General features: G+C 40.3%; 2 protein-coding genes and 1 long non-coding RNA gene across 6 annotated transcripts in view; all 3 read left to right on the top strand.

Moving 5' to 3' along the window:
- Positions 1 to 337: 337 nt before the first annotated feature.
- Positions 338 to 5,963, top strand: LOC102196492 (mitochondrial import inner membrane translocase subunit TIM44-like). The gene is made up of 13 exons (XM_005721078.2): positions 338 to 440; positions 1,414 to 1,518; positions 1,808 to 1,972; positions 2,090 to 2,170; positions 2,357 to 2,506; positions 2,906 to 3,039; positions 3,137 to 3,222; positions 3,402 to 3,494; positions 3,791 to 3,915; positions 4,479 to 4,529; positions 4,740 to 4,829; positions 4,953 to 5,063; positions 5,391 to 5,963. Exons 1-13 carry the CDS (start codon positions 411 to 413, stop codon positions 5,508 to 5,510), a joined length of 1,341 nt encoding a protein of 446 aa, XP_005721135.1. The 5' UTR covers positions 338 to 410; the 3' UTR covers positions 5,511 to 5,963.
- A 5,248-nt stretch (positions 5,964 to 11,211) lies between these two features.
- On the top strand, positions 11,212 to 15,865 carry LOC102195905 (uncharacterized). Its single transcript, XR_001290463.1, has 2 exons — positions 11,212 to 11,312; positions 13,702 to 15,865. It is a non-coding gene; the product is annotated as an uncharacterized LOC102195905 (long non-coding RNA).
- Positions 15,866 to 19,891: 4,026 nt separating this feature from the next.
- The window catches only part of cers4b (ceramide synthase 4b), an 11,053-nt gene continuing 6,602 nt past the window's right edge, over positions 19,892 to 24,342 (top strand). The window contains exons 1-6 of one of the 4 annotated variants that reach the window (XM_013912709.1): positions 19,892 to 20,062; positions 20,716 to 20,889; positions 21,649 to 21,766; positions 23,067 to 23,185; positions 23,388 to 23,445; positions 23,606 to 23,656. In XM_013912709.1, the coding sequence (XP_013768163.1) occupies positions 20,723 to 20,889; positions 21,649 to 21,766; positions 23,067 to 23,185; positions 23,388 to 23,445; positions 23,606 to 23,656 (513 nt within the window). In that variant the 5' untranslated portion in view covers positions 19,892 to 20,062; positions 20,716 to 20,722. Of the gene's footprint in view, positions 20,092 to 20,715; positions 20,890 to 21,648; positions 21,767 to 23,066; positions 23,186 to 23,387; positions 23,446 to 23,605; positions 23,657 to 24,342 lie in introns of all 4 variants that reach the window. The other 3 variants (XM_013912713.1, XM_005721074.2, XM_005721075.2) reach the window with 3 other exon arrangements.

Genomic DNA, 24,342 nt, shown 5'->3' with positions numbered 1-24,342 from the left:
GTGTATTTTTTTAATAAAATGTTTATTTTATGTAATTGTTTATTATTGTTGTGTTCTGTGTCTTTAGATATTTTTGTAGACATCTGCACATACTCTTCAGTGGTGATTACACGTCGCATACATTGGTGTGCTTTCGCATTAAACCCATTTAGACCCTATGAGTCCGTGGCAAATATTTTTAGTTTTAACTACCAGTAAAATGTGTCTTTAAAAACACAAATTATTAGATTTTCCTCTAAAAACATAATTAATAGTTGGGGGGGGGGGGTATTTTTTTGAGTGGCTTTCCCTTTAATGTCCTTCTGACACTTGGCCCCGCCCCGCCCACCAACTCTGCTCCAATTGGTCGAGCACAGCGTCAGCTGCCGCAGCAGGAACGCACGTGCTTCTCCGCGCATTTCAAGATCAAGATGGCAGCCTCCGTATGTCGGTGCTACGAGGTTAGTGAGATTCATGTCCTTCGTTGCAGTCTCCGAGCCTCGGGCCCGCTCTCTGGTTAAGGGAATAAAGTCGCAAGGCTTCGCCATCAGTCTCTTTATGCCCGTGACGCGTACGCGCTTTAGAGTGTGTGCACTCTGGTGTGTTTTACGCAACTTGAACGCGAGATGTCCGTTAGAAAGGGCCTTGTTTCATCAGAGGCACGGCAGAGGTTTACTAATGTTATTTAATTCCTGGGGTCTTAAAATCATAGCATTGTATTGACTCGGGTTTTGACTCTGTGTGTCTGTGCTTGAGTGGCACATTTCATTTAAAATGCGACTTTTAGAAGCCTGCATGCAGTCAGGTACTAGAGCAAATATGATCAGTGACCTCGCTGCTATAAAACCACGAAAGCTGTTACAGTTTTAATTAGAGCAGCGGTGACCACTTGTTTTAGCTTCTGTCTCCTGACAAATAACCGAACCATCCTTTCAATATAAATAACTTGATCACGCTTCATTTTACACAGACAGCGAATATGGTGCGTTCGTCGTTTTTAGAAAGGGTCGAAAATTGTAATACCATTGTTATAAGCAGAGGATAAAACGCACCAAAACAGATCATTGCTGCCACAGCATGTTTCACCTAATTTCTCATGTTTAAATGTACAACCATCAAAATAAGTTATCAAATAAAGGACAGATATTAGCAATTAGAGGGGAAATCTATTAAGACTGGTTCATGAATTTTGAATTTGTCCTGTGATTTTGTCCTGGTCAGGATGAAAATATCCCACTTAGGGCAGAAGACATTTATTTATTTATTGACAGGATGATGATGTGCTGCATTAGTCACAGTCACCAGGTTTTAAGCACACTCATGGAACATGTTAGAGCTTCACCAAATGAAGGGATATATTTTAAAAGGATGGTATTACGTGCTGGTTTACCTCCCAGCTAACTATGACTGACTGATTCTGTGTGTCTGTTGCAGCTGATTGGCAGAAATGCCTTGGCTCTCAGCTCCCGGACTCTGGTCTCCTCAGTGTGGAGGGGAGATCATTACAGGTTGCAGAGGAGCCCAAGTGCAGCTGTGCAGGTACCCAACAACACCTCCCATTCACCCTCAAGATACTCATTTATTAAATCACTGCTAATGTAGAGTTGTGCCCGTTAATTTAAACAGTTCTTTTAACTTAAAGTTCTGGGATTACTTATCTTTATGCCCTTTTTTAGTTTAAGGTTTTATGAAAAGCAATGCATAGGTTCTGTTTTCTTCTTCTTCTTCTCTTTTTTTCATTGTTCCAGTCGCAGCATGTGCTTAATCTGTTCACTCTATTGGTGCATGTGTTTGTCCAGCTAAAGTCCTTCTCTGTGTTTGTTATCAGGTGCGATATGCCTCAGGACGGAAAGGTTTTCTGGGAGAGTTTGTTGATAACCTTCGTCAGGAGTTCAGTAAGAATCAGGAGATGAAGGAAAACATAAAGAAGTTCAGAGAAGAGGCCAAAAGGCTCGAGGAGTCCGACGCCCTTCAGCAGGCCCGCAGAAAATATGTAAGAACATTAGCTGGTTTGATTTATATTATATATATATAAAGATAAACATCAAGCTTATTATATTTAATTAGTTTTCTAGAATTTTAATGTTGTTTTTAAAAAATTTCTGATCAGAAATCGATAGAGGCAGAGACAGTGAAGACATCAGAGGTGTTTAAGAAGACCTTGGGCTCTCTATCAGAGACCGTTAAGGAGGTAAGGCCAACCTGATTGACAGCCCCAACATGAAAATATAATAATTTAATTTGGAATCGCACACTAAGAGTTCACATTAAGTTGTAATGTTGTTAAAAATGCTTTCCAATTAAAAAAAAAAACATTACGTGGACATCATTAATAAAATGAAACCTGCTGTGTGCTTGCGTTCCATTTGGATCAAAGAGTCTCGAGGAAGTGAGTCGTAGTGACATCGGGAAGAAGATCAAGGAAGGTGTGGAGGAGGCCACCAAGACAGCCAGAGGCTCTGCTGAGTCTTTATCCAAGGGAGGAGAAAAACTGGGCCGGACCAACGCGTTCAAGGCCATCTCACAGGTCAGAAAACGAAGCGAGACGTCTATAGATGTCCAAATTAATGCCTCTCATCTTCATCTTTTGTACGTTGTCGTTGGTATCCAGGTGTCTGCCAGACTTTATAGATGTTTTGACTACAGCAGGGGAGAAAATGGACGATTTTGGAAATTAGCATTTAGCCGTTAACACATCTTTCTTCACAGGAACATAAGGGCAGATTTCAGACACCAGTCAGTTGTTGGTTAATTCAGGTCATATTTGGCAAATAGTTGTTACGTTCTGGGCTTTTTGTTACTGCTTTCTTTAGAAACTGTTTCTTTAGAAGCAGCTTAAACTTTTAAAATTTACTTTTGGATGTCATTAAGATTTTGGTTTAGACTCTGATTATGTTTATAATTAAAAAGTGCGAACTCTCTGCAGGGTGTAGAATCCATGAAGAAGGAGATAGATGTCGGTGACGCCGGCCCTTACAGGGCTCCTTCTCAGCTGAGGAAGAGGAGCGATTTCTCATCTAAAAGTGCAGATGACGACACCAGAGTGTTCGAGGCCAACGAGTGAGTAAATGTTAGATCTCAAAACCAGTCCAATGACACAAGCTGTTGTACACCCACCTCTCTGATGCGGCGAATTATCTCCATTTTTAAATCTCAGAGAGGCCATGGGTGTCGTTCTTCACAAGGATTCAAAGTGGTCCCAGCAGTGGAAGGACTTCAAGGACAACAACGTAGTTTTTAACAGTAAGAAATATGTAATTTCTCTTTATGGCAGCAGGGGGCAGTAGAATGTTTACTGTAGATTCAATGATCAGCTAATAATGAAGTGCAGTCATGAGCTGTTTGCACAGGTGCAGAATGTACCTGCCGTAATCAGTGGAGACATGTCTAACCTGTTCAACCTCCATTTTTGTTTCATTCAGGAATCTTCGAGATGAAGATGAAATATGATGAAAGTGACAATGCCCTCATCAGAGCATCCAGAGCTCTAACTGACAGAGTCACTGACTTCCTAGGTAATGCTCCACCACATTCAATCCTGAATTTGGAGTTCCTTTTCTCTGTAAAAGCCTTTTATCTGATTGTTCTCGCCAGACCTCAAATCTTGTTCTTCTTATTTAAAAAAAACAAAACATTTTTTATCCCAAAACCTATTAATCTTCTGATTAGTCAGGAATACTATTAACTACGTGCTCCATGGTACTGACAGATCTTCTAGATATTTGATGATGTTCACCAGCTTCGACGTTACACATTTAATTTGTGGTACTGAGTGTTGTTGCTGCTTCTGATTTTAGCCTTTGTTTCCTAGGTGGTCTCTTCTCTAAGACGGAAATGTCCGAGGTGCTGACAGAGATCCTGAAGGCAGACCCCAGCTTTGACAAAGATTCTTTCCTCAAACAGTGTGAGAAAGACATCATCCCCAACATACTGGAGGTAAACGGGTTCCTCCAGCCTCTGTCTGTGGCTGTCTTCACTCTCGCTGTTTCCGTTAATGCTTTTCTCTGTGGAGGTTAGGAAGAGACTTGATGAAAGTCTCGGTTCATTTAGCCTGAGTTTTCACTCTAGTTTGGATCAGATCCATTAATGAATTTCCTGTCCTCTGTTTGAGTTCAGCTGTTAGATTACTGAGTTTAAACCAAGTTCAGCAGCTAAATACATCATTCAGATAACTGAGGGGATCCAAGAGCTTATGATACAGTTCTGTAAGTCGTGCATGCTTGTTATGTAAAAAAGATAAAATGAAATAAAATGCTGTTTATGATTATATCAGGAGGAGAGCACTGAGTGTAGTTGAAGTCTTGGTTTAGAGTAGCAGAAAATGATCTCAACATGTTCTGATTTTGAATGAATTCACTAAAGTTTACTGGGCTCGGTTAAATATGAGATGTGGGATTTGCTCAAATAATTTGAGCATCCTGTCTAAAAGTCACAAGAATACCTGTGAGATTTGTTTATGTTTTTAAAGCTATAATTCGGTATCTTTGTCCTTTCTGCAGGCGATCATCCGTGGCGAGCTGGAGGTATTAAAGGACTGGTGCTATGAAGCTGTGAGTTATTAAACACCACTCGGTAACAAAAGCAGTTTCTACAGGTGTTGACATAATACAGGGGACATATGTGAAGAAGAAGAGCTTATTACGTTGTGATGTCTACAAAAAGACACAATCCTACTTTTTAGTAATTGCATTTTAGCTGGCATACAGTATGTGGGAAGCATGTTTTAATGCTAGATGTGTGTTACGTGTATTTGTACTCAGACCTACAGTCAGCTTGCCCACCCCATCCAGCAGGCCCGAGCTCTGGGGCTTCTCTTCCAGTCTAAAGTACTCGACATCGATAACTTAGATGTAAGTGCTCTCCCTGATGCTCGGTAACCATCATGCAGCTTGTATTACAAAGCTCTTTCCCTGTTTTCTGCTTTTCCCTTTCTCCTTTCATTTGTCTGTTCATTTTGTAACCCTGTGTTTCAGCTGGCGATGGGTAAGATGATGGATCAGGGCCCTGTGCTGATCATCACCTTCCAGGCTCAGGTTGTCATGGTGATTCGCAGCCCCAAAGGAGATATTGTGGAAGGAGATCCGGTCAGTCAACTCACGATCACTGTGCTAGAATAGGGAATCCAATGGATACCATCAAAGCTTCCTCAAGGAAGTAAACAACACTAAAAGGCTGAAATCAGATCAGTGGTCTATAACAGAGGCCCATTTTTTTTAATGTCTTTCAAATTTATGGGTTTGATGCAGCAATATTAACTTGTCTGATATCATCGGATTTCAACTGTTAGCAATGTTAGAGGCCTCAAATATATCATCATAAGCCAGATCATTTATTAACTCGCTACATTTAAAGTTTGAAGTCTGCAAAACTCTTTGGAATTCACTGTTTCTTCTCTTCTCCTCCCTCAACAGGAGAAGGTGATGAGGATGATGTATGTGTGGGCGTTGTGTCGGGACCAAGAGGAGCTGAACCCCAGTGCTGCCTGGAGGCTCCTGGACATCTCTGCCTCCAGCACAGAGCAGGTCCTCTAAGAGGAGGAGCAGGAGTACAGTGGCTCATCTGGGGGACACAAACTGAGATACAAACACATACCTGGAATAGCTGCACATCCTTTATACATTAAGTTGAACAAAGAGAGAAGAGGGAAACCCTGCTGCTGTGTGAGAGAGTACCATTTCCCCATTTGTACTCAGAGGATTTATGTGCAAGCGTGCATATTTGACCACCCTCTGACATGTAGATCCAATTAGCTTTGGAGATAGTTTATGACACATTCAGTTAAGTTTGTCTGTGCAGTCTTCTGTACTGGTACGCTCAGTGTTTTGGATTGCCTGGAGTATATATATACTGCATAACTAATTAATTTCAGCGTGGATGGACCTGCATCTTCACCAGGAGCCTGCATTGTTTCGTCTAAGCTGCATAGCTCATCAATACTGGACGGCTGGTGGGCAGATTGTAAATAATCCTGTTATGACAGTGGTGGAAAGTGGACATGCAGTCTGTGATATCTGTTGGTCTTTAGGGGGATGTTTTATACCTAAATTACATTGATTACATTTTTTTTAGGGCCTAATATTAAAATATGAATTCTCAAAATCACCGTGAAAGAACGGATGAGAGCTGCAAGGGCTTTAATGTTCTTCAGTGTCAGTGTTTGAAGGGCTACTGACGACCAGAAAATTTAGACTAAATTTTCAGATCCTTCAGCGCTCACTTTGTTGGTTTCTGCTTTGCTCCTGCTGGTTTTTACATAAGAGTAATGGTGAAATGAAAAAGTAAAACAAGGATAAAAACATACGACGTCCACCCTGTCATGCCGAGACAAGACTACAGTTTACTGGGACTTGAAATCGAGGAGATAAAGCTCCCAGTGGGACTCGTATCTACTTATTAGTGTAAGCTTATATTCAACGTCGTCATGCTTGTGAGCCGAAATGGGACCACCTTACTTTTTCCAGTCATTGAGGCAGCTTTGATGTTTGAGGAATCGTTGCACATTTTTCAGCTGAGCTGTTTGGTTTACATTTACGTGGCTTTGCGAGACATAAATGATGACGATGATTGACACGTATAGATATCGTTGTTCATGTAAGTAAAGATTACACACATTCTGATCGTACTGTAACGTTACAGCTTCATTCAGTTCATAATGAATGTCTTTAAGCTTCATGTTGTACCGCCTCTGTAAAGACGCTCTGAGTTTGTGGATGTGTGTGTTCTTTAAGCACAGCACTTTCCATTAAAGGTCAAACCGCACGAGGCGGTTTATTGCAATGTCCGAAAGTCATGGATGTGTCTGATGGCCACACCGTGCTCGCCTTCTGCTTCTCATGAGTCTTGGTTGTGTAATCCATCACATGGTTGCGATAGTGTTGAAAGAAACATGTGACAGTTGTGTTGGAGTCATTCCTGGTGATTAAAACAACACACTCGCCATAAAACATGCACTTTTATTTATGAGGACGACGGGTGAGAGGACGCGTATTTAAACGTTATTTTTTATTGAGTATGTGTCTTTCTTTCTGAACTGAAGCCATGCTGTTTTGGACTCTGCTGCCACCACCAGTCAAAATGTGATTACAACAAGACACAACTGTTTCTCATGATCCCACATTAAATGCCAAAATGTCCCAGGGGAGAAGTTTCTGTGATTTGGAGAAACTTATTTTTTTGCCTGACAGATAGTGATGTTTGCATCTTGAGTTTGTTCTATGCAAACCTTTAACGGCAGTAATGATCACTCAAGGTTTGAGGCGCCACAGGCAGGACCTCAGTTTCAGTCATGTTGTGTTGCTGTAAAAACTGTCCTTGTACATACTGTTTTTATTGGATCAGAATAAAGAGAAATTCTAATAGTTCAAGTCAGACTAGATTGCTTTACAGCGAATGACAGCAGACCCACGATGTATTCAGATCTCCTTTATTTCTCTCTGTGTGTCAGTCAGCAGAATAAAGAGTGCTGTATTATGATTTGTTTCATCCAGCCTCTCCCCGAGTCAGCACATCTGAATACTGTGTGTTTGTGCTCGAATGAGTAAATTAAAGTCTGCGCATTATGTGTGTCTGCTTTCTCATTTTAAAAACTGACCCGCTTTGATAGATGCCTATTGACACTGGTTGATAAACCTATAGATTTGGTAATACAGGGCTGATAGATTAGCTTCTACCCTGGGGTCAATATATCAGGCTGGCGGGGGCTGATCCCTCAGCTGTCTGTTGTGATGTACGAGTATGGATGTCCTCATATCAACTAACCTCTTTCAGTTCTTTGGAGTCTCCTTGCTTGTCTGACTGCAGCTGAAGCCTACGAGGGAACGAATAACCATACGTGAAACGTCAGAATTATTAATGTATGGTGCCATTATCAGGTTTATTATGTTCCTACAGTTAGGTTTGTACGTTTTTGGACACTGTACACCAGCACAGTGGGTTTTAAACCTACATGTGACTGAAGTGCAAAATAAAAGAAACGTCTTCCATGAACTGTTTAGGATCTGCAGCCATTTTCATACACAGTCCCAAATTTTCAGAGGCTCAAAATTAACTGGACAAACTAACAATCTTAAATATATGGATTTTTCTAATACTTTGACTGGAAAGTATTTAACTTTGACTTTGATTTTCATCCATGATTACCAGAAGTCTGCCTGGATCTGAGGAGCATAGCCTTGTACACGTTGCAGTTCATCCTGCTGCTCCTATCAGCAGTCACATGAAGTGTTTATGTGACTCTGGCGGCCGTACATGCCAACATTCCTTCATTCATGGAGGTATCGTTTAACGATGCTATGCCTACCTTCTTGAGAGAGTTCATGACTTGGCTAAATGTTGTGAAGTTGTTTTTCTTACCCATGGAAATTACATTATCACACACTTTAGTCGTCTCCTGTGAGCTTTCAGGCCTGTTGGTGTTGCAGTTTATTCCATCTTTTTAAGAATGAGCCAGATTGTAGATTTGGCCACTCTTACTCCACTCCTTGCTCTCTCTGAGGTTTATTTTGGCTTCCTTAGCTTGCATCACCTTTGGGCCTCATATTGACAGATCTGGGTCATTTTCTAAGTTGAGCTCTTGGAAAACGACCCAGATCTTTCACCCGTCAGATTCATCAGTAAGAAGGGGAAAGGACACACCTGGTCATGAAACTGCTCGTCCTTATTGCCCTCATACGTTTGAGCCTCTGAAAACAGACTGTGTGAAGTACTTTTGTTGAGCCCCATGAGTTAAAGCTGAAAGTCTACACTTCAGTCACAGCTCGATTGTTTGACTTAAAATCCACGGTGTTGGTCTACAGAGGCAAAATTGGAAAAACTGTGTCATTCTCCAAATACTTGGATTTAACTGTATGACATGCACTTTCTGTCAATGTGGAGCATGAGTGAAGAGTAAAGCCCTCACTATACCGAGAGTATCTTACTGGGGAAATCCCTCCAAGCAACAACACACTTACTGCACCCAAGTGAATGGGATTAAATGCAACAACACAATCACCTCAGAAAGGAAAAGGGTCATGGAGGCAGAGCAGAGCTTTCTTTTAACATCGTCTTGGTGACACACTACCATGCATACATCAAGCTGTAATCTAGTCTACGTTATAACAGCGTTATCATAATGCAGGCAGCCCTTCAGGCATTGCCCTAACAATGGCTAAACAATTTCAGTTTTTTGGTTTAGGTTTATTTTATTGAGGGCGTTTATATGGTTTGATCTCAAACTTTTAAATGAGCGCCAGCATAGAGACAGAGGCAGTGTTTTTAGTGTTAGCATATGGCTTCTTCTTTGCATGATAGAGCTTTAACCTGGATTTGAGGATGGCACGTTGAAGTGTGTTTACAGAGAGTGATTTCTGGACATGTTCCTGAGCCCATGCTGTGATTTTCATAACAGAGTCATGTCTGTTTTTAATGCAGTGCCGTGTGAGGGCCAAAAGATCTTGTTGCGCCGTTCCAACTTAAAAAACAAACAAAACAGAAACGTTACTGACATCAAATTTAAAATGAGCTAATATTTGTAATAAAAAATTGCAATAAAAATATCTTATATTTATATAATGTAAAAAAAAAAAAAGAGTATTCGAACATTTGATATGTTTTCTATGTTTTGTTGTGAACAAATACGGGTTTGTGAGATTTGCATTCTGGTTCGTAGATTTGGAGTTGAATAGATAGGAAGGGCAGCAAAGTATAAACACTGAGTTTCATCATCTTGTGGGTTGGAGACTCTTACCATTTATGACCACAGTGGGTGCACTGCTGGAGCACTGCTCATTGTTATGAGATTATGATCCCCTTCAGGGCAGTGTTACAATCCACCGACTATTAATTAAACCTACTGGGAGATCCCATGCAGCCTCAGGCAGGGGAGATGTGGCTGTGTATGGACTACAGTCTGCAGCAGTGTTTGTAGAGTTTTAATTGTGTCAATTAATTACTTCTCACAGTGAGTTCGGAGCTTATAGCCACAGGCACAATCAGGTAGCCCCGCTTGTTTTGCTCCACTTCTTGATCATGTCATTTTTTGCAGGTCAGCAAAACCTGGAGTGCAACCTGACATCAAATTTAAATGTCGTCTTACACAATATAACAAAGGAATGGGTTTAAAAAAACAGCAGACTCTCATGTATTTAAAAAAAATCTCTGTCAATGCTAATATTTTAATACAGGAAACATATTTTTATTAAAGAAGGACTACCAGTTATCCATGAGGCAAACCCTACTTATAGTCTTATTGTCCAAAACAGACAATGTGTTCATCTGCAGTTTTTGTACATTTGCACAGATCTCTTAACATCACTTAAAAGAAATCTAATCTAGCTTCATAACCCATGTTTTGTTTAATAAGAGCTTTAATCAGAATATTAGACATAAAGAATAGAATAGAAAAGAACAGGCCAGAAGATGAAGCATTTACTGTGATGTTGAGAAATATATCATTAGGTTTGGTCAACTGTTCTGTACAGTGAGCTACATAAAAACAGAAACGGGGAGACACGCACACTCACACAATGAGGGCATAATAGCACTTAAATCGAAGATATACCCCAAGGAATAGCTGTTGCACTTAAAATGACTTGTTTTTTCCTGATTTACAGGAGTTGAGCCTCCTGACATCCCAGTGGAAGAAAACTAAAAGTTTCTCTGAGGTTGCTAAAACACCAAAATCCCCACAAAATCCACAGAAGGTATGTGGTCAGTGGTGGGTCTATGATTGTCTTTACTCGTCTTATTCCCCGCAGGATAATATTCAATAAAATGTCATCGTGTTTGTTGGTGGTTCAGCCAGACGCACTTGTCTCAGGTGCATTTTTAGTTGTTAAAAAAAAGGAAACAAAGAAATGTAAATCTATGAAAGTGAAATATTTGCTGTCAGCTGTCTAACACAAGTCTTCTCTGTGCAGCTGCTTTTATTTGCATGGCATGGAGCATTAAGGTAATTTGATCATTTAAATTTCAAGGAAAACAACAACAGAACAGGCGTTTGTTCCATAATGGCTGTGTGGCTATCAGGATCCCTGACTGTCCCCACGTCATGCACTCCTCTTATATAATTCAAAAGCCACATGTTGTGATTTACTCATCCAAACGAAAACAGTGTGTGTGTGTGTGTGTGTGTGTGCATGGCACAAGGGCAGTCGTTGGTGGGCGGAGAGGGAGGGAGGTGGGGCGGATCCGTGAAACTGAAGAGACCTTAAAGCCCTCAGAGGAAGCAGAGTTCAGTCTTGAATCTGTGTGTGCAGCGTGAGTGAGCACAGAGCTGTCCAAGGTGCTGAAGGGCTACTGCTGCATCATCATCATCATCATCATCATTATTATTACACAGTCCTCACCTCAAGGTAAGTTCTAATCTCTTCTGATCGTCCTCCAGTTTGTGTTTCATGACAATGGTGACTGTGCTTGCTTCGTTAAACTTTTGTTTGTAGGAGTTATTGTGGTCCTGCATGTCTAACTTTTTAAATGGCAGCGTCTGCGAGCTGTCAGAAACAGTAGCAGGTGTGATTTGTGAGTTCTTGTGTAACTTTATGACACCCTTTAAAACATGTTCAATCCTCTCTGTGCTACTTCTATCAATAATGTTTTAAAGGAACTATTAAGAGCGGGGCACCTTAACATCTCACATGTGATACAAAGATACAAACCATAATCCAGGCGATTTTCATCTTGTGATATATTCTACAAAAACATATATAAAAATATATTTATGAAGGTAGTTAATTCTTTCACTTCTCAACAAGCCTGGAAGATTAGAGCTTTTTAAACCACTGCAATGTTCATCTTACGTCTTTGATTTTGAAAATCTGTGAAGTGTTTAAAAGTTACAGCGTGTTTTAAAAGAAGTTACAATCAAAAAATCCTTCACTGAAATTCAGTTAAAAACTTCTAATTTCACTCTGTTTTAAATTTTTAAATTCATTTAAATAATTTGTGTTTTAATATCCATTAAAAATTGTTACCTTTTAATGGAGAACAAAAAAATAATTGCATAAGAGGCCGAAGATGTTTTAGGGCTTTAATCATCTTGATGACACCAAACACAAGTTTAACAGCAACGTGCTCATTGTTGGGTGGAGATTGCTTCCCCTTTTCACAGTCTGACAGTCCAACTTTAAGGATTTACTTTAGTTTTCAGACAATATCCGTTTCATTTGTAGAAGTCCTTGACATTTTCAAAGCTGCTGTCATAATCCAGAGCCCTAAATTGGAGGTATTACAGGTATTAAAGGCACGAGGAATGCCATATGTCACTCAGTGTGTCGTCAGATTTCACTGGCACAGCTGCTTAGTGCTTTCATCAATCTCTTTTTTTTTTTTTGCTTTATTGCTTAAAAAAAAAAAAAGAAAGCTTCAGATTTTATTACAAATCTGGAGCCCTGAACTGTCCACACCAGGCTTTCATTTTGCTGTTTTGCGTAAATCAGATGGTCAGGCAATAAAGTGTGATTTATGTGCTGTTTAGGAACCAAAGCAGGTCTCGTTATGAAGATCAGTGATCCATGAAATTGATGTGGCTTATTCTTTTATATTCTTTAAAGCTTTTGTGTTTGCTTTGATTCTCAGGGAAAATGAATTTTCACCTGTGCTCTTGGATCTGTTGCTGTTTGTTTGTCATTATGACCTTGGCTAATCTGCAGAGCTGTGGAATGACCTAAAAACATAAAACATGACTTCTCTGGTCACCTCTTTGAAACCCCAGACCTGCAACAGACCCACATATATGATAATCAGTGCTTTGTCTCATGCCTTGATTTAAATAAAGGTGGGGAAAGGATGCAAAGTGCTGAGTGATTCCTACCTCATGCATTTAGGAAACTGGTAAAGCTGCGCTCCAGAGAGCCATAACTTTGGTTGTGTTGCATAACTACTGGTTAAAGTGTATTTTGTCAGGGCAACTGCTCAAAAGGATTTAAGAGAAAGCAAATCTTTAACTTTTAAATCCAGTTAATCTTCTTTTGTGTTTACAGCCAGCTGCTAAAAATCAATCGAATCCTTAAAAAAATGGAAACGGTGAGAAACTGCTATCCCTGTTTTCATTATCAGCCTTTTTTCAAAGTGATTTCTGTCCTGCCGTGTAAACGTTATGTCCGCTCTATTGACTGCCGAGCCCGTCCTGCCTATTTAGCCTCTTTTCTTCTTCTTCTACACATGGCTATTCCGTGCTGTCCAGACCTGATGCAACCACAGGCCATTTGATAATTGATACTGAGGCAGGCACTTTCTTTCATTGTGTCCAAAGGTCCCCTATTAAACCTTCACTATGCCCTTAAGTCCCATCATTGGGTGAGCAAGAGTGCTATCAGCGTGTCTTTGTGAGGATCTGCGGGGTCTTAAAGAGGAAGAGGAAACCTCCTGGAATAGAATCTGCTGATGGGGGAATTCACCTATCGCAGGAAAATGTCTCTCCATTAAAGAAGCTGTGCAGGGTGTATCCATGCAAGAGTGCAGCAACTCCCTAAGGGTTTTCTCCATATTTCTTTTTCTTTCCCCTCATCAGTGCCTGATTTATTTATCTTCTACTAAGCTATATCTGAATTCAGGAGAGATTGTTTTTCTCACACAATTTATTTTTGTGCTTGCAGGAAAACCCCCAAAATATTCACTTGGTGCCCAGAAACAAACAAATAAAATTTAACCCTGGTTGAATCCTGAATCAGTGGGTTTTCTCTACATCCAGGAAGTGCATACTGGAAATTTACTGAGGTTTTTTTGCTTCTTTTTTCCTTTTAGGTATCCTGATGACTGAAACCCCAAACGAAAAAGCTCCTCGTGACTCCGGATGAAGAAATAGACACAAAAATACAAGCTTTGCTCAGTAACCAGGCCGACACAGTCAAAACAATTTGAATGCAAAATAATTCTGTGAAGCAGCACGACACACATCATTTCCAGCCGGCAGGCACTTTGATTGATCCATGGGACATCTTCAGTCACTCAGCTGAGATTTATACTCACTTTGTAATTACAATAAAGGCTTCCAGAGAGCTGCTATTGGATGACAGTTAAAATATTGACCAATAACGGAGGATTACACAGAATAAATAAATCAGGGACCTCTACTTTTGTTTTGTTTAGATCTCTTGAGAACAAATGAGTGCTATATAGGGATCATGCCAACACCAGCCAGTTCAGTCTAATTTGCCATGCTGAGCATGCCCCAGCTTGCCACACCATTTACCAGAGGACTGATTAATTTGCACTGCTAATTTGTGCTGTGTTATTTCTGTTGCCCTGCGGCTTGTGGAAAACACTGCATTTGAGCTCAGTCAGCTATTAGCTGCCAGATTTCACTTCGTGAGCTTCCTCCATGTTTAGAAACCACGAACATTAACAAAGACGACCATGTGGAGCAGTGCCACTCCTCAGAGCTTCTGACTGCAAAGAAACAGTCATTTAGTTAAGCGATTTCAATCTCCAAAAACATTCCCTCACTTCCAAGATGAGCAACACAAACTACTGGCTCATGGACTATGATGTTTCTTCTCCAGCTCCGCCTGGGTATCCCCGGGGCCCCACCGTGCTGCAGCCCGTGCCGGGTCACCCAGAACAAGGATCAGCCCTGTGTTTTGTTGGCCTCCTCGTGCTGCTGCTGCTCTTCCTCGTGGTTCGTTGTGTCCGCATCATTTTAGATCCTTACAGCAGCATGCCATCGTCATCGTGGACGGACCACAAGGAAGGTCTCGACAGAGCACAGTTTGATTACGCCATTGTGTAACAGCGGAAGCGGCTAGGGATGAGAGAAATATCCAGTGAAAAGCTCGGTTCCTGGTGTAAAAGGAAGCTCTCAGTCCTTATTGCATAACAATATGAAAGCACTGAACAGAAACTGTATGAGGGCAAAATGCAGCACAGCAGAGAGAACAAACAGAAACACCAGAAGCCCAGTTTCCATTTTACTTTACAGACATTAAGTGTGTGTGTGTGTTATGTACAGTGCTTTCAGTGACAGACGCTGCAGGAAGAGAAGGATCCATATCTCCGCATTTCTTCATGACTCGTGCTCATCATGTCATTTTATAATTCTATAATGTTTTTTTTTTCTTTTACAAATTCCAGAAAGCAGATCTCCGCAGGAGATGTCCTGATCAAATAAGAGAGAAACTAAATGAGTTTAGGATAGACATGGAAATCATTTAGACACAACTGCACTCACTTGCAAGAGCTTTAGAAAAAAGGAGCATATGCTTTCTATGATTATTAGGTAAAAGGCTGGATTAGTTTAATTGAAAAGATCAGGAAAGAAGGTCTGAGTTTGCTTGAAACTGTAAACTTGATTTTTTTCTAAATCAGCTTTGACTCGTGCTGGATATTTGGTGGCTTTTGTGCCACCACTCTGATGACCCTCAGGTAAAGTTCTTGACCAATTAACCAAAGCACCTGTTTTTAAAGATGTAATTTAGATTTCCTTCTGAAATTGAGCTTTAGCTTCTATTTATATCTTTTTCTTTTCAAATTCACTTTGTCCTAAATTCAATGTCTATAAAAGCTACATTTATAATGAATAAACATCACAAAATTTTCTTCGGGGTTTTGCTGTTTCACGTCACCATCCCTTTAAAAGGCTTATGAGGCTCACAGCTCTGATTGAATGTGTGTCATATAAAGTTCTGATTATGAAATGCAAGTGCACCAATGTCCTCCCGCTAATCCTTTTTGCCTTTAGGCCCCATCCAGTGAAACACCAGCCAAATCTGTTCAACAGTACCTGTAAAAATAGATCTATTTCATACTAATACTGCTCCTTTGGCCTCTTGTTTTATATTGTTTCTGTCCGTGTTATACTGTAAAGCCCTTTGAAACGTGGCTCTGAAAGACTTTATAAATAATGGCTAGTATTGATATTTCACTGATTTTTCTGTTTCCATAATGATTAAAGACTGAAATATCAAACTGCTGTTTGTAATCAAACTTACTGGACGTGCACACTCGCTTGTTAAAAAAAGAAGAAGAATGAATGAAAGTGGAATTCATTTTTTAAAGTGAAATAAAAGCTTTCGTCTTGCCCTGCTTTTAGAAACACTAATTCATTTACAGATCTGCAAACTGCACTTAACTACATGCACACAAATCCATGTCAGCTACTAACTCACATGAACCTTTCCTGTGCAAAGGCCGTCCTTGTTGCTGTGCTAAAATCGATAGCAGGAAGATTTAGTGCGAGAGACATCAATCGAATAATCAGTTAGGGGCTTGCAAAGAGATACACAGAGTAGGGTGGAACCTAATTGTACCAGATGAACCTCCAAATGAAATGTTTTTGCAGTGGCGTTCTTTCTAAGTTTCTAAACAAACCACTTTTTAGCTGCTTGCACAGTAACGTAGCTCTGACATGTATGACAGGAGATGTAGTTCAGTTTAAAACTCTTACTTTGAAATGATCAAAATGACATCATCACTCCGTAGAAACACTGTATGCTCACATGTCTAATACAGCTCTCCATCCTGCTAACATAATTAACAACCAGTCAAATACACATGCACATATCTTTATATGTCATGTTCTTCTTATGCAACAGCTAGAAACTGATCATGTAATGTGTATAAAATTTAAAATAAACTGCCTTCTTGTATTGTGGCTATAACAAAGAGTTTTAGGACATTCAGTGTGTGATTCGGTTACAGGGAGACGGCTGGACTTGTGATGAAAATTAATAGTATTCCTTCCCATGGATTAAAAAGACTCCATTTCAGTTGAGGTGGAATCATTTTTAAAATTACTTCCCGAAGGCAATGCCATTAATTTCCCAGAGGTTTCCTTTTACTTCCAACTTTCCCCTTCCTGTCAGATTTTCTGCTTCAGTTTCTGACCTCTCCTGGTTACTTGGAGAACAACAATCTATGTTCAAACAGCTTTGCAGCACCAAGGAAGCACACACACACACACACACACACACACACACACACACACACACACACACACACACACACACACACACACACACACACATTTTAGATAAAATGGAAAATAAGAAACGTGTAACTTTCAGAAACACCACATGGTCATCTACAATCCTTTATTCAGAAGGATAAATTATAGACTCTCTCTGTGGACTTCATTTTGCCCGTGCTCTCTTCAAAGAATATAGAAAATCTGTATAGTACTGTATAGATAAAAAGCAGCACTGATCTAGGGTTTGTCTGCCTCTGGTCCACCACTTTGAGTGAGCATTAGATGAACTGCTGACAACCAGGGTGTCTAGAGGATTAATCCTAATGACTACTGTGATCCCCAGGGAGGCACAGTGGAGTGCTGGTTAGCACTGTTGCATCACGGCGACAAGGTCCTGGGTTTGAAACTATAGGATAGCTGGGGCCTTTTGCTGTGGAGTTTGTATGTCCTCTCTGGGCACTCTGGCTTCCTCCCAGCATGTTAGGTTAACTGGTGACCTGTCAAGGGTCTACCTTGCCTCTTGTTCTATGACAGTTCAATTCATCGGCATCCATCACCTCAGAGCACTTTATATTGTAAGGTGAAGAACCTACAATACAACAATGGGAACTGCTGGAGTCGTCATAAAATTTGGTCCCGTGTCTTTTGGAGAGTGAAAAAGTTGGAAACATTGGAAACATATTAAAATAAGATGCTACTGCATATATGATCTCGTCCAGTGCTTTTAGCTTTTAGTTCAAAGTACCACTGAGCCAAATCCAGAGAACAGAGCTGAGATGTACAGCTGGAATCTCCCTGAACTGAACTGCTCACAGCAATTTATTAGTCAATATAGCTGCCTTAATTACTCAGTGGGGAACTTGTTAGAGATTTAGCACAAAGAGTGCAGTCAGACTTCTCTAACCTGACCAAAACAGTCCAGTGCAGTCCAAGAGATGGCTGGAAACACTGTATAACAACCCCGACCTCATTAGTGTCGAACTGAGCTCGACAGATTTTGCTTCACTGAGTTCTGACAATTTACTTCCTTGCCAACACAAAAAAGGCATTCAGTTCCCTTCACCCTCCCGCAGACTGTCCTCAGAAAAACACATGTGCACATGCACACAAACATGCAAATACGTCTGGATCACACACACAAAACATTGCCTCAAATCTGGCTCAGGTGATATGACTGACTCTCATTTTAATATATTTCACGTCTGACCTTTTAACAGCTGTCCTTTTTTCCAGCTCAAGAACATACCAACTAAATGCAGATCAGATCAAACCTTCCTGAATATGCAAACATGAAATACACAGAAAAACACACCTGCGCGTACCAGGATTCCCACTGATTTACATTCATTTCTTTGTTTGACAGTTGACACCTAAAGCTTAACTTTTAAATATTTACATAATGGAAATATTTGAACTCTTAAAAAGGGGGAATTAAGTCTTTGGAGTGCAGCTCCACAAAGAGATATTATTAATATTGCATTAACACGAGTAACACAAGTACACCGGTGTTATACATACACTCATACACTTCAGTGAAGGACAGCCCACACCCAGCCACATGCAAATGATAGTAATTTGTCTGCTGCATAATGTACACAAACTCTCCCCTTACTGCCCGAACACAAGTTATTTAAACACCTTTTACCTGTATGTGACTGAATATTGCACCTATATGCCTGAGGCGTGACACACACAATTCTAGTGTGTCATGCACAAGCTTATTGCCAAACAGCTCCCCAGCTGAGCTGTTTGGCAATAAAGATCTGCACATTTGCATAACAGTGCTGATGTTATCTGCTAATCTTGGGACATGAGGAGTGTTGTCTGCAGTGCTTGAATGTGGAGGAGGACAGTGTGAGGAGGACCACAGTGTGGCTTTGGAAGAAGTGAACCATTTAAAGTTGTCCTGAGTTTTCTTAAGGGTAAAAGTTCAAAAGGTTTGCCTGCCAGCCTGTGCAGAGAGGTGTGCTTACCTTCGAAGCTCGTTGCAATGGGTTTCTGGAGCTGCTTTCCCAGAGAGAGCTGGTGACCTGGGAGAAGTCTGCCATGAGAATAATCTACTAAGGAGTAGAGGGAAATGTAATCAGGCATGTTTCCCATCCATGATATTCAATCAAGGATTTAATCAAACAGTTTTTACAGTAAAACAAAGTGTAATGAAATGGAATAGATCACAGCTTTTGTGCCATGGTTGCCCCAGTTTGTGTTATTCATATAATGGTTATATAGTGGAACATCATGACAGGTTAACAACTATAAGGCCTGATATGTTAAAGACCATGCACACTGAAAATAGGCCTATCCCTGCTTTCCCAGCTATTAACCACTTATCCTTCTGCTTAAATTGTAGCAAGCAATCAGCAATAGCCTGCCCACCCACTATAACTTAAAAGGTAACCACAGAGCCCACTTCACACTGTGAATCATTCCCCCTGAGCCGGAGACACCCCTGGTGCGTCAGTCCCCCCACAGCTATCAATCATTCAGACAGACAGCGCAGACCGGAAGTCTTCACAATAAAGGTTCACTGCTACATTTTTGAACCTACCACGACCTGACTGTATTTGGCTGTATACAGGTCAAAAAGCATGAGGTGTTAATAAAATATGCTTACATTAATTAAAAATGATATTTAAAATAAATAAATAAATAAATAAATAAATAAATAACAATAATAAATTTTATTTGAAAGCGTCTTTCAAAACACTCAAGACACTGTAGACAGCAGAATAATAAAAGCGACATAAAAGCAAACAGTTTACACAATCATAAAAGCATAAGACATAAAACAAATTGAAAATAGTAGAGTGAAGAGGTTATGTGCGATAAGCTATTTTGAACAAGTAAGTTTTCAGTTTGGACTTAAAGAGAGAGAAGTGATATTTCTTTATTTACTCTATATTTATACAAATTTATCGGGGGGACACTAAAACTAAGTAAATAAACTACTAAAAGCTACAACATACTCTTCCGAGGGCTTTTACTTTTGAAGGTTGTCCCACAGCTTCCTTTCCCGCTTCATTTTTTTTTAAACCCCGTCTGACTTAACAACCGTTGCAGATCGATGATGACCGAGCGGCTCGGATCTGCTGTCGTCTTCAGGACACAGGAGCACCACGGCGCATCGTCAGCCACCCAGGGCTCAGCCTGAAATCTCGGTTTAAGCTGGATTTTCTTTCAGATTCCTGCCTCATTAATTCGGTTTGTAATTCACACGGAGGTCCTGGTCGGTAGGTTTCTGCTCTGGATCCCGTTTCTTTCGGCGGTCTCATTGCAGCTTACTGCGTTTATCCATGGAAACAACCAACTGAAGTGCAGTCGGCTATTTCTCCGCACTTTGTTTAAAAGAGATCGTTATTCACCTGACCCGTGCTTTATGGTTGTTAGGATGATTAATTCTGATCTTGTAGGACAGGAATTTTCTTATTGTGGGACATTTTTATTTATTTAAGAGTTATTATTATTGTTGATTTTTGATAACATATTGTAGTTGAGGTGACAGATGTAGGATCATAGGATGCTTAGGATGCACCAACATAGTGCTCTTCTTGTTGTAGCTGCTGTCTCTCTCACGTGACACCTCACCTGCTGTTATACCTGGATGAATTCATATTTGTTTGCGCTCAAACTTAACTGTGTGGAAACCTCTAATGTGTACTGTACATATTATAATTGGTTTGTGCATTTGTGTCTATGTGTGTGTGTTGTATATTGTATATTATTTGCCCTTCAGATTAGATGCCAAACTTAATTTCACAGTTTGAGTTATATACCTTTAAATGACAGTAAATCTAATCTATTCTTATTTTGTTCTGTCCACCATGTTCTCTTATTCTTCTTCACCTGTGCATCAGAAAAAAAATGGAGATGCTGCCTGATTTATGGAAGGAGGACTACTGGCTTCCTCCTGGTGTGACCTGGAGAGACATGGAACAAATGGGGGACTCCAACCGCCCCAGACCCCTGGACCTTCTCATCGCTCTGCCCCTCGCCCTGGGCTTCGTAGCCCTCCGCTACATGTTTGAAAGGTAGCACACAGGCCTTCTTTGTTTTGAAATGGGTGAGTGAGTGTTTGAGATAGTGAAGGGTCTGCAGCAGAGCACACAAACATTTCACTCCACTGAAGCTGAAACAGCACTTACAAGTCTTTTCGAAAATACAGCAATCATATGAAGTCGTTGTCACCACTGGGGAAAAAAGTAGTCGCACCGCATTTGCTGCCTATAACCAAGCATCCACAGTATCAATAGAGAGGACTTTGTAAGAGGATCCGAGCTGTGGGACAGTGAGCAGGTGTTTTTGTGTTTTTGGTGAGTGGAGCTGGCATTGTTAGCATGGGGGGAGAAAGACTCTGGAAACTAGAGAGGAAGATAAACAGAAATGAAATGAGGGAGAAAATTAGAGACGTTCAAACCTAAATGAAGGTAATTTAACATATTAGCTGTGAGCAAACAAGCAGAAGATGCGTCAAGAGACTCAAATTGCTTGTTAATCATACTTAAGATGTCATGTGATTGTCAAATGATCTCATGTTCCTGGAGTGGAAAAAAATCATGCATGGCTATGATTAACTAATAAAAGCAGGCTTGTTTGCAGGTTTGTAACAATGCTTTAACCTAATGTTTTTTAACTGTTGTGTTGCTAAGTGAGTGGTAATACAATGCATTCATATGTAAGTGCAGTCACACGCTGGTCACCCAGCGCTCTATTTACAGCTAAACAGTGACTGCTACCCCGAGTATCCCCCGTCCTCTTTTTAAGATACCTTTTGTTCTCTCTGCCCTCAGGTTTGTTGCCCCACCCATGGCCAGGTGTCTTGGGGTGAAGAATAGATTTCAAGTGACCGCTGCACCATCGCCGAATCTGGAGTCGTTTTACATCCAGAACAGGAGAGAGCCGACACAGGTGAGCCTGAGGAGGCCTCTGCACGCATGCAAACACGTGGCTTAGTCTTTGAATTTGTATTTTTTTTAAGTCAGGTGTTTTTCAAATGATTAAACTGGCGTGTTTTCATTTGAAAGTTAAATTTGTGTGTAAAGGCACTTTGTTTTCCCTTTCCCCCACAGCATTAAACACACAACCCCACAAGGTCATCTTGTGACCTTTCACAGGCTTCTGGCTAAATAGAAATGAGTCCAGCAGACATTTGCTTTTGCTCTAAAGACTGAAGAAATATGGAGGGTCAGCTTAATGACTTATTGGCTGAAAACTGACAAAAAGCCTCATAACTTAGAAACGGTGCACTGTTGCCGCACAGCAAGAAGGTCCTGAGTTCAATTCCAACATCAGGCTCCACACTCTTTCTGTGTGGAGTTTGCATGTTCTCCCCGTGTTTGCGTGGGTTCCCTCCGGGTACTCCGGCTTCCTCCCACCGTCCAAAGACATGCAACTTGTGGGGATAGGTTGATTGGATAATCCAAATTGCCACTAGGTGTGAATGTGCGAATGAATGTGAGTGCGAATGGTTGTCTGTCCCTGTGTGTTGGACTGGCGACCTGTCCAGGGTGTACCCTGCCTCTCGCCCTATGACAGCTGGGATGGTCTCCAGCGCCCCCCGCGACCCTGAAAAGGATAAGCGGAAGCGAATGGATGGATGGAACTTAGAAACTATGATTCTTACAAGTGTGTTCTTTTAACATATAGACAAAGACTTGAAATAGCAGGTCACATTTGACCTCTGACCCCTGTAGATTGATCTGAAGGTCAACATGTTAATAATGCTATATAGAGCTATTTAAAACTATGCTTCTTTCTGCCATTGTTTCCACTGTAGGCATATAAAGAATGATATGTAAATATCACATTATTTTTTTATGACTTTGTTATGTACAATATAGTAACAGGTTATAACTTTTAAAATACTGTTTAGATACATATGCAAAGTTTCTGACTAAGTTTATTTTGTTTTTGGAAAGCAAAATGAACATGTGATCAAGATTATTTAAACAAATTTCACTAAACAATGAAATGAATGCTACATATGTAAACATTAATAAGAAATAATAAAATAAATATAGTCAAAAAATGATGTCAAATATATTCAAATGGGTTTGAACAGGAGAAATAAATCGAAGCCTGCACGTCGCACTTACTTTTACTGCACTACAAACTTCTTAAAGTACGTTTTAAAAGAACAATACGAACACGTTGCATTCGAGCGTCGCTTGCTCCACCTCAACTCGTTCTGTGCTGTTTTTTGTTTCAGAGTGAAATGGAAGGCTTGATGCTGTCGTGCCGCAAAACGCAGAGACAAATAGAGACGTGGTTCAAGCGTCGCAGGAGCCAAGACAAGCCGTCTAAAACCAAGAAGTTTGGTGAAGCTGCGTAAGTATTTCCCCTCCACGCCTCCGTCATTGTCCAGTTACTGATGAGTTCCTTCAATAGAAGATCCTCCACCAGTCTCCACAATGACCGATCCTGGAAAAGCTCGCAAGAACTCTGACACTGTCCAAAGCTTTGGCTGGTTACATTTTTAAAGTGCTTTTTTAAATGGCCAGAGTTTCTCATCTCAGTCGCTGTCTTTCAGTTGGAGGTTCTTCTTCTACCTCACAGCTTTTGTGGCTGGATTGTCCTGCCTGGTTGATGTGAGTGACAACATTTTATAGCAATGACATTTTACTCCTACTATTGATGCTAAAACAATAAGTGAGTGAAAACAAATGAATTTAATCTGAAAGTTATTTCTGTCCTTTCATACGTTTCCACCTCTTCAGGTTTATTCTAAATTTTTCCCTGTCTGTGCAGAAACCGTGGTTCTGGGACCTCAGGGAATGTTGGAGGCAGTATCCATTTCAGGTGAAAACATTACATACACCACATGACTACTTTGGTAAAACAGAGTGTGCTCCATTAAAATAACCGTTGTGAAAGTCTCATTATTTATGTTGAAAGTGTAAGCTGTGTACGGATAGGTAATCCAATTACACCTATTTTACAGAGGAGCTGTAAAACAAGCACAATACAGTAAATTCATGTACGGCATTCAAACTGCAGAGAGTTAACCAGGTTATTTATATAGTGCCAGGATGTCAGAAATGAAGTTAAAAAGTTAAATATGTGCATGTGTAATTTTGATTATATTCAGTTACTCAAGATGGGGTTAAATAAATCTAAACAAGCCAAGAATTAGAGGCCCTGATAATTAACGGCTTACTATAAAGAATCACACATTTACCCGGTTACTGATTTGGCTTGGTCGTTAACTTTGGCCATGAAACTGCATTAGTTTGATATTTAACGCATCCTGGTTCTATATTTAGAAAAGTAAAATATTTTATATTCATATTTACTGCTACTAATAATAATAATACGTAATAAATTATGTGTATAAAAAGTCTATGATAAATACATTTACAAGTTTCTAAAAGTAATCATAATAATCCCTAAAAATGGAAAGTAAAACACATTGTGCCACACATACGAGAAATTTCACACGCTGCAGGCATCCATTGCAAATGACAATTTATATATATATATATATA

Source organism: Pundamilia nyererei, unplaced genomic scaffold (assembly GCF_000239375.1).
Source record: "Pundamilia nyererei isolate P.nyererei 1_Seehausen unplaced genomic scaffold, PunNye1.0 scaffold00004, whole genome shotgun sequence".
Taxonomy (NCBI): Eukaryota; Metazoa; Chordata; class Actinopteri; order Cichliformes; family Cichlidae; genus Pundamilia; species Pundamilia nyererei.
The sequence above is the reverse complement of the archived record's forward strand: the minus strand, read 5'-3'. Positions and strand labels throughout refer to the sequence as shown.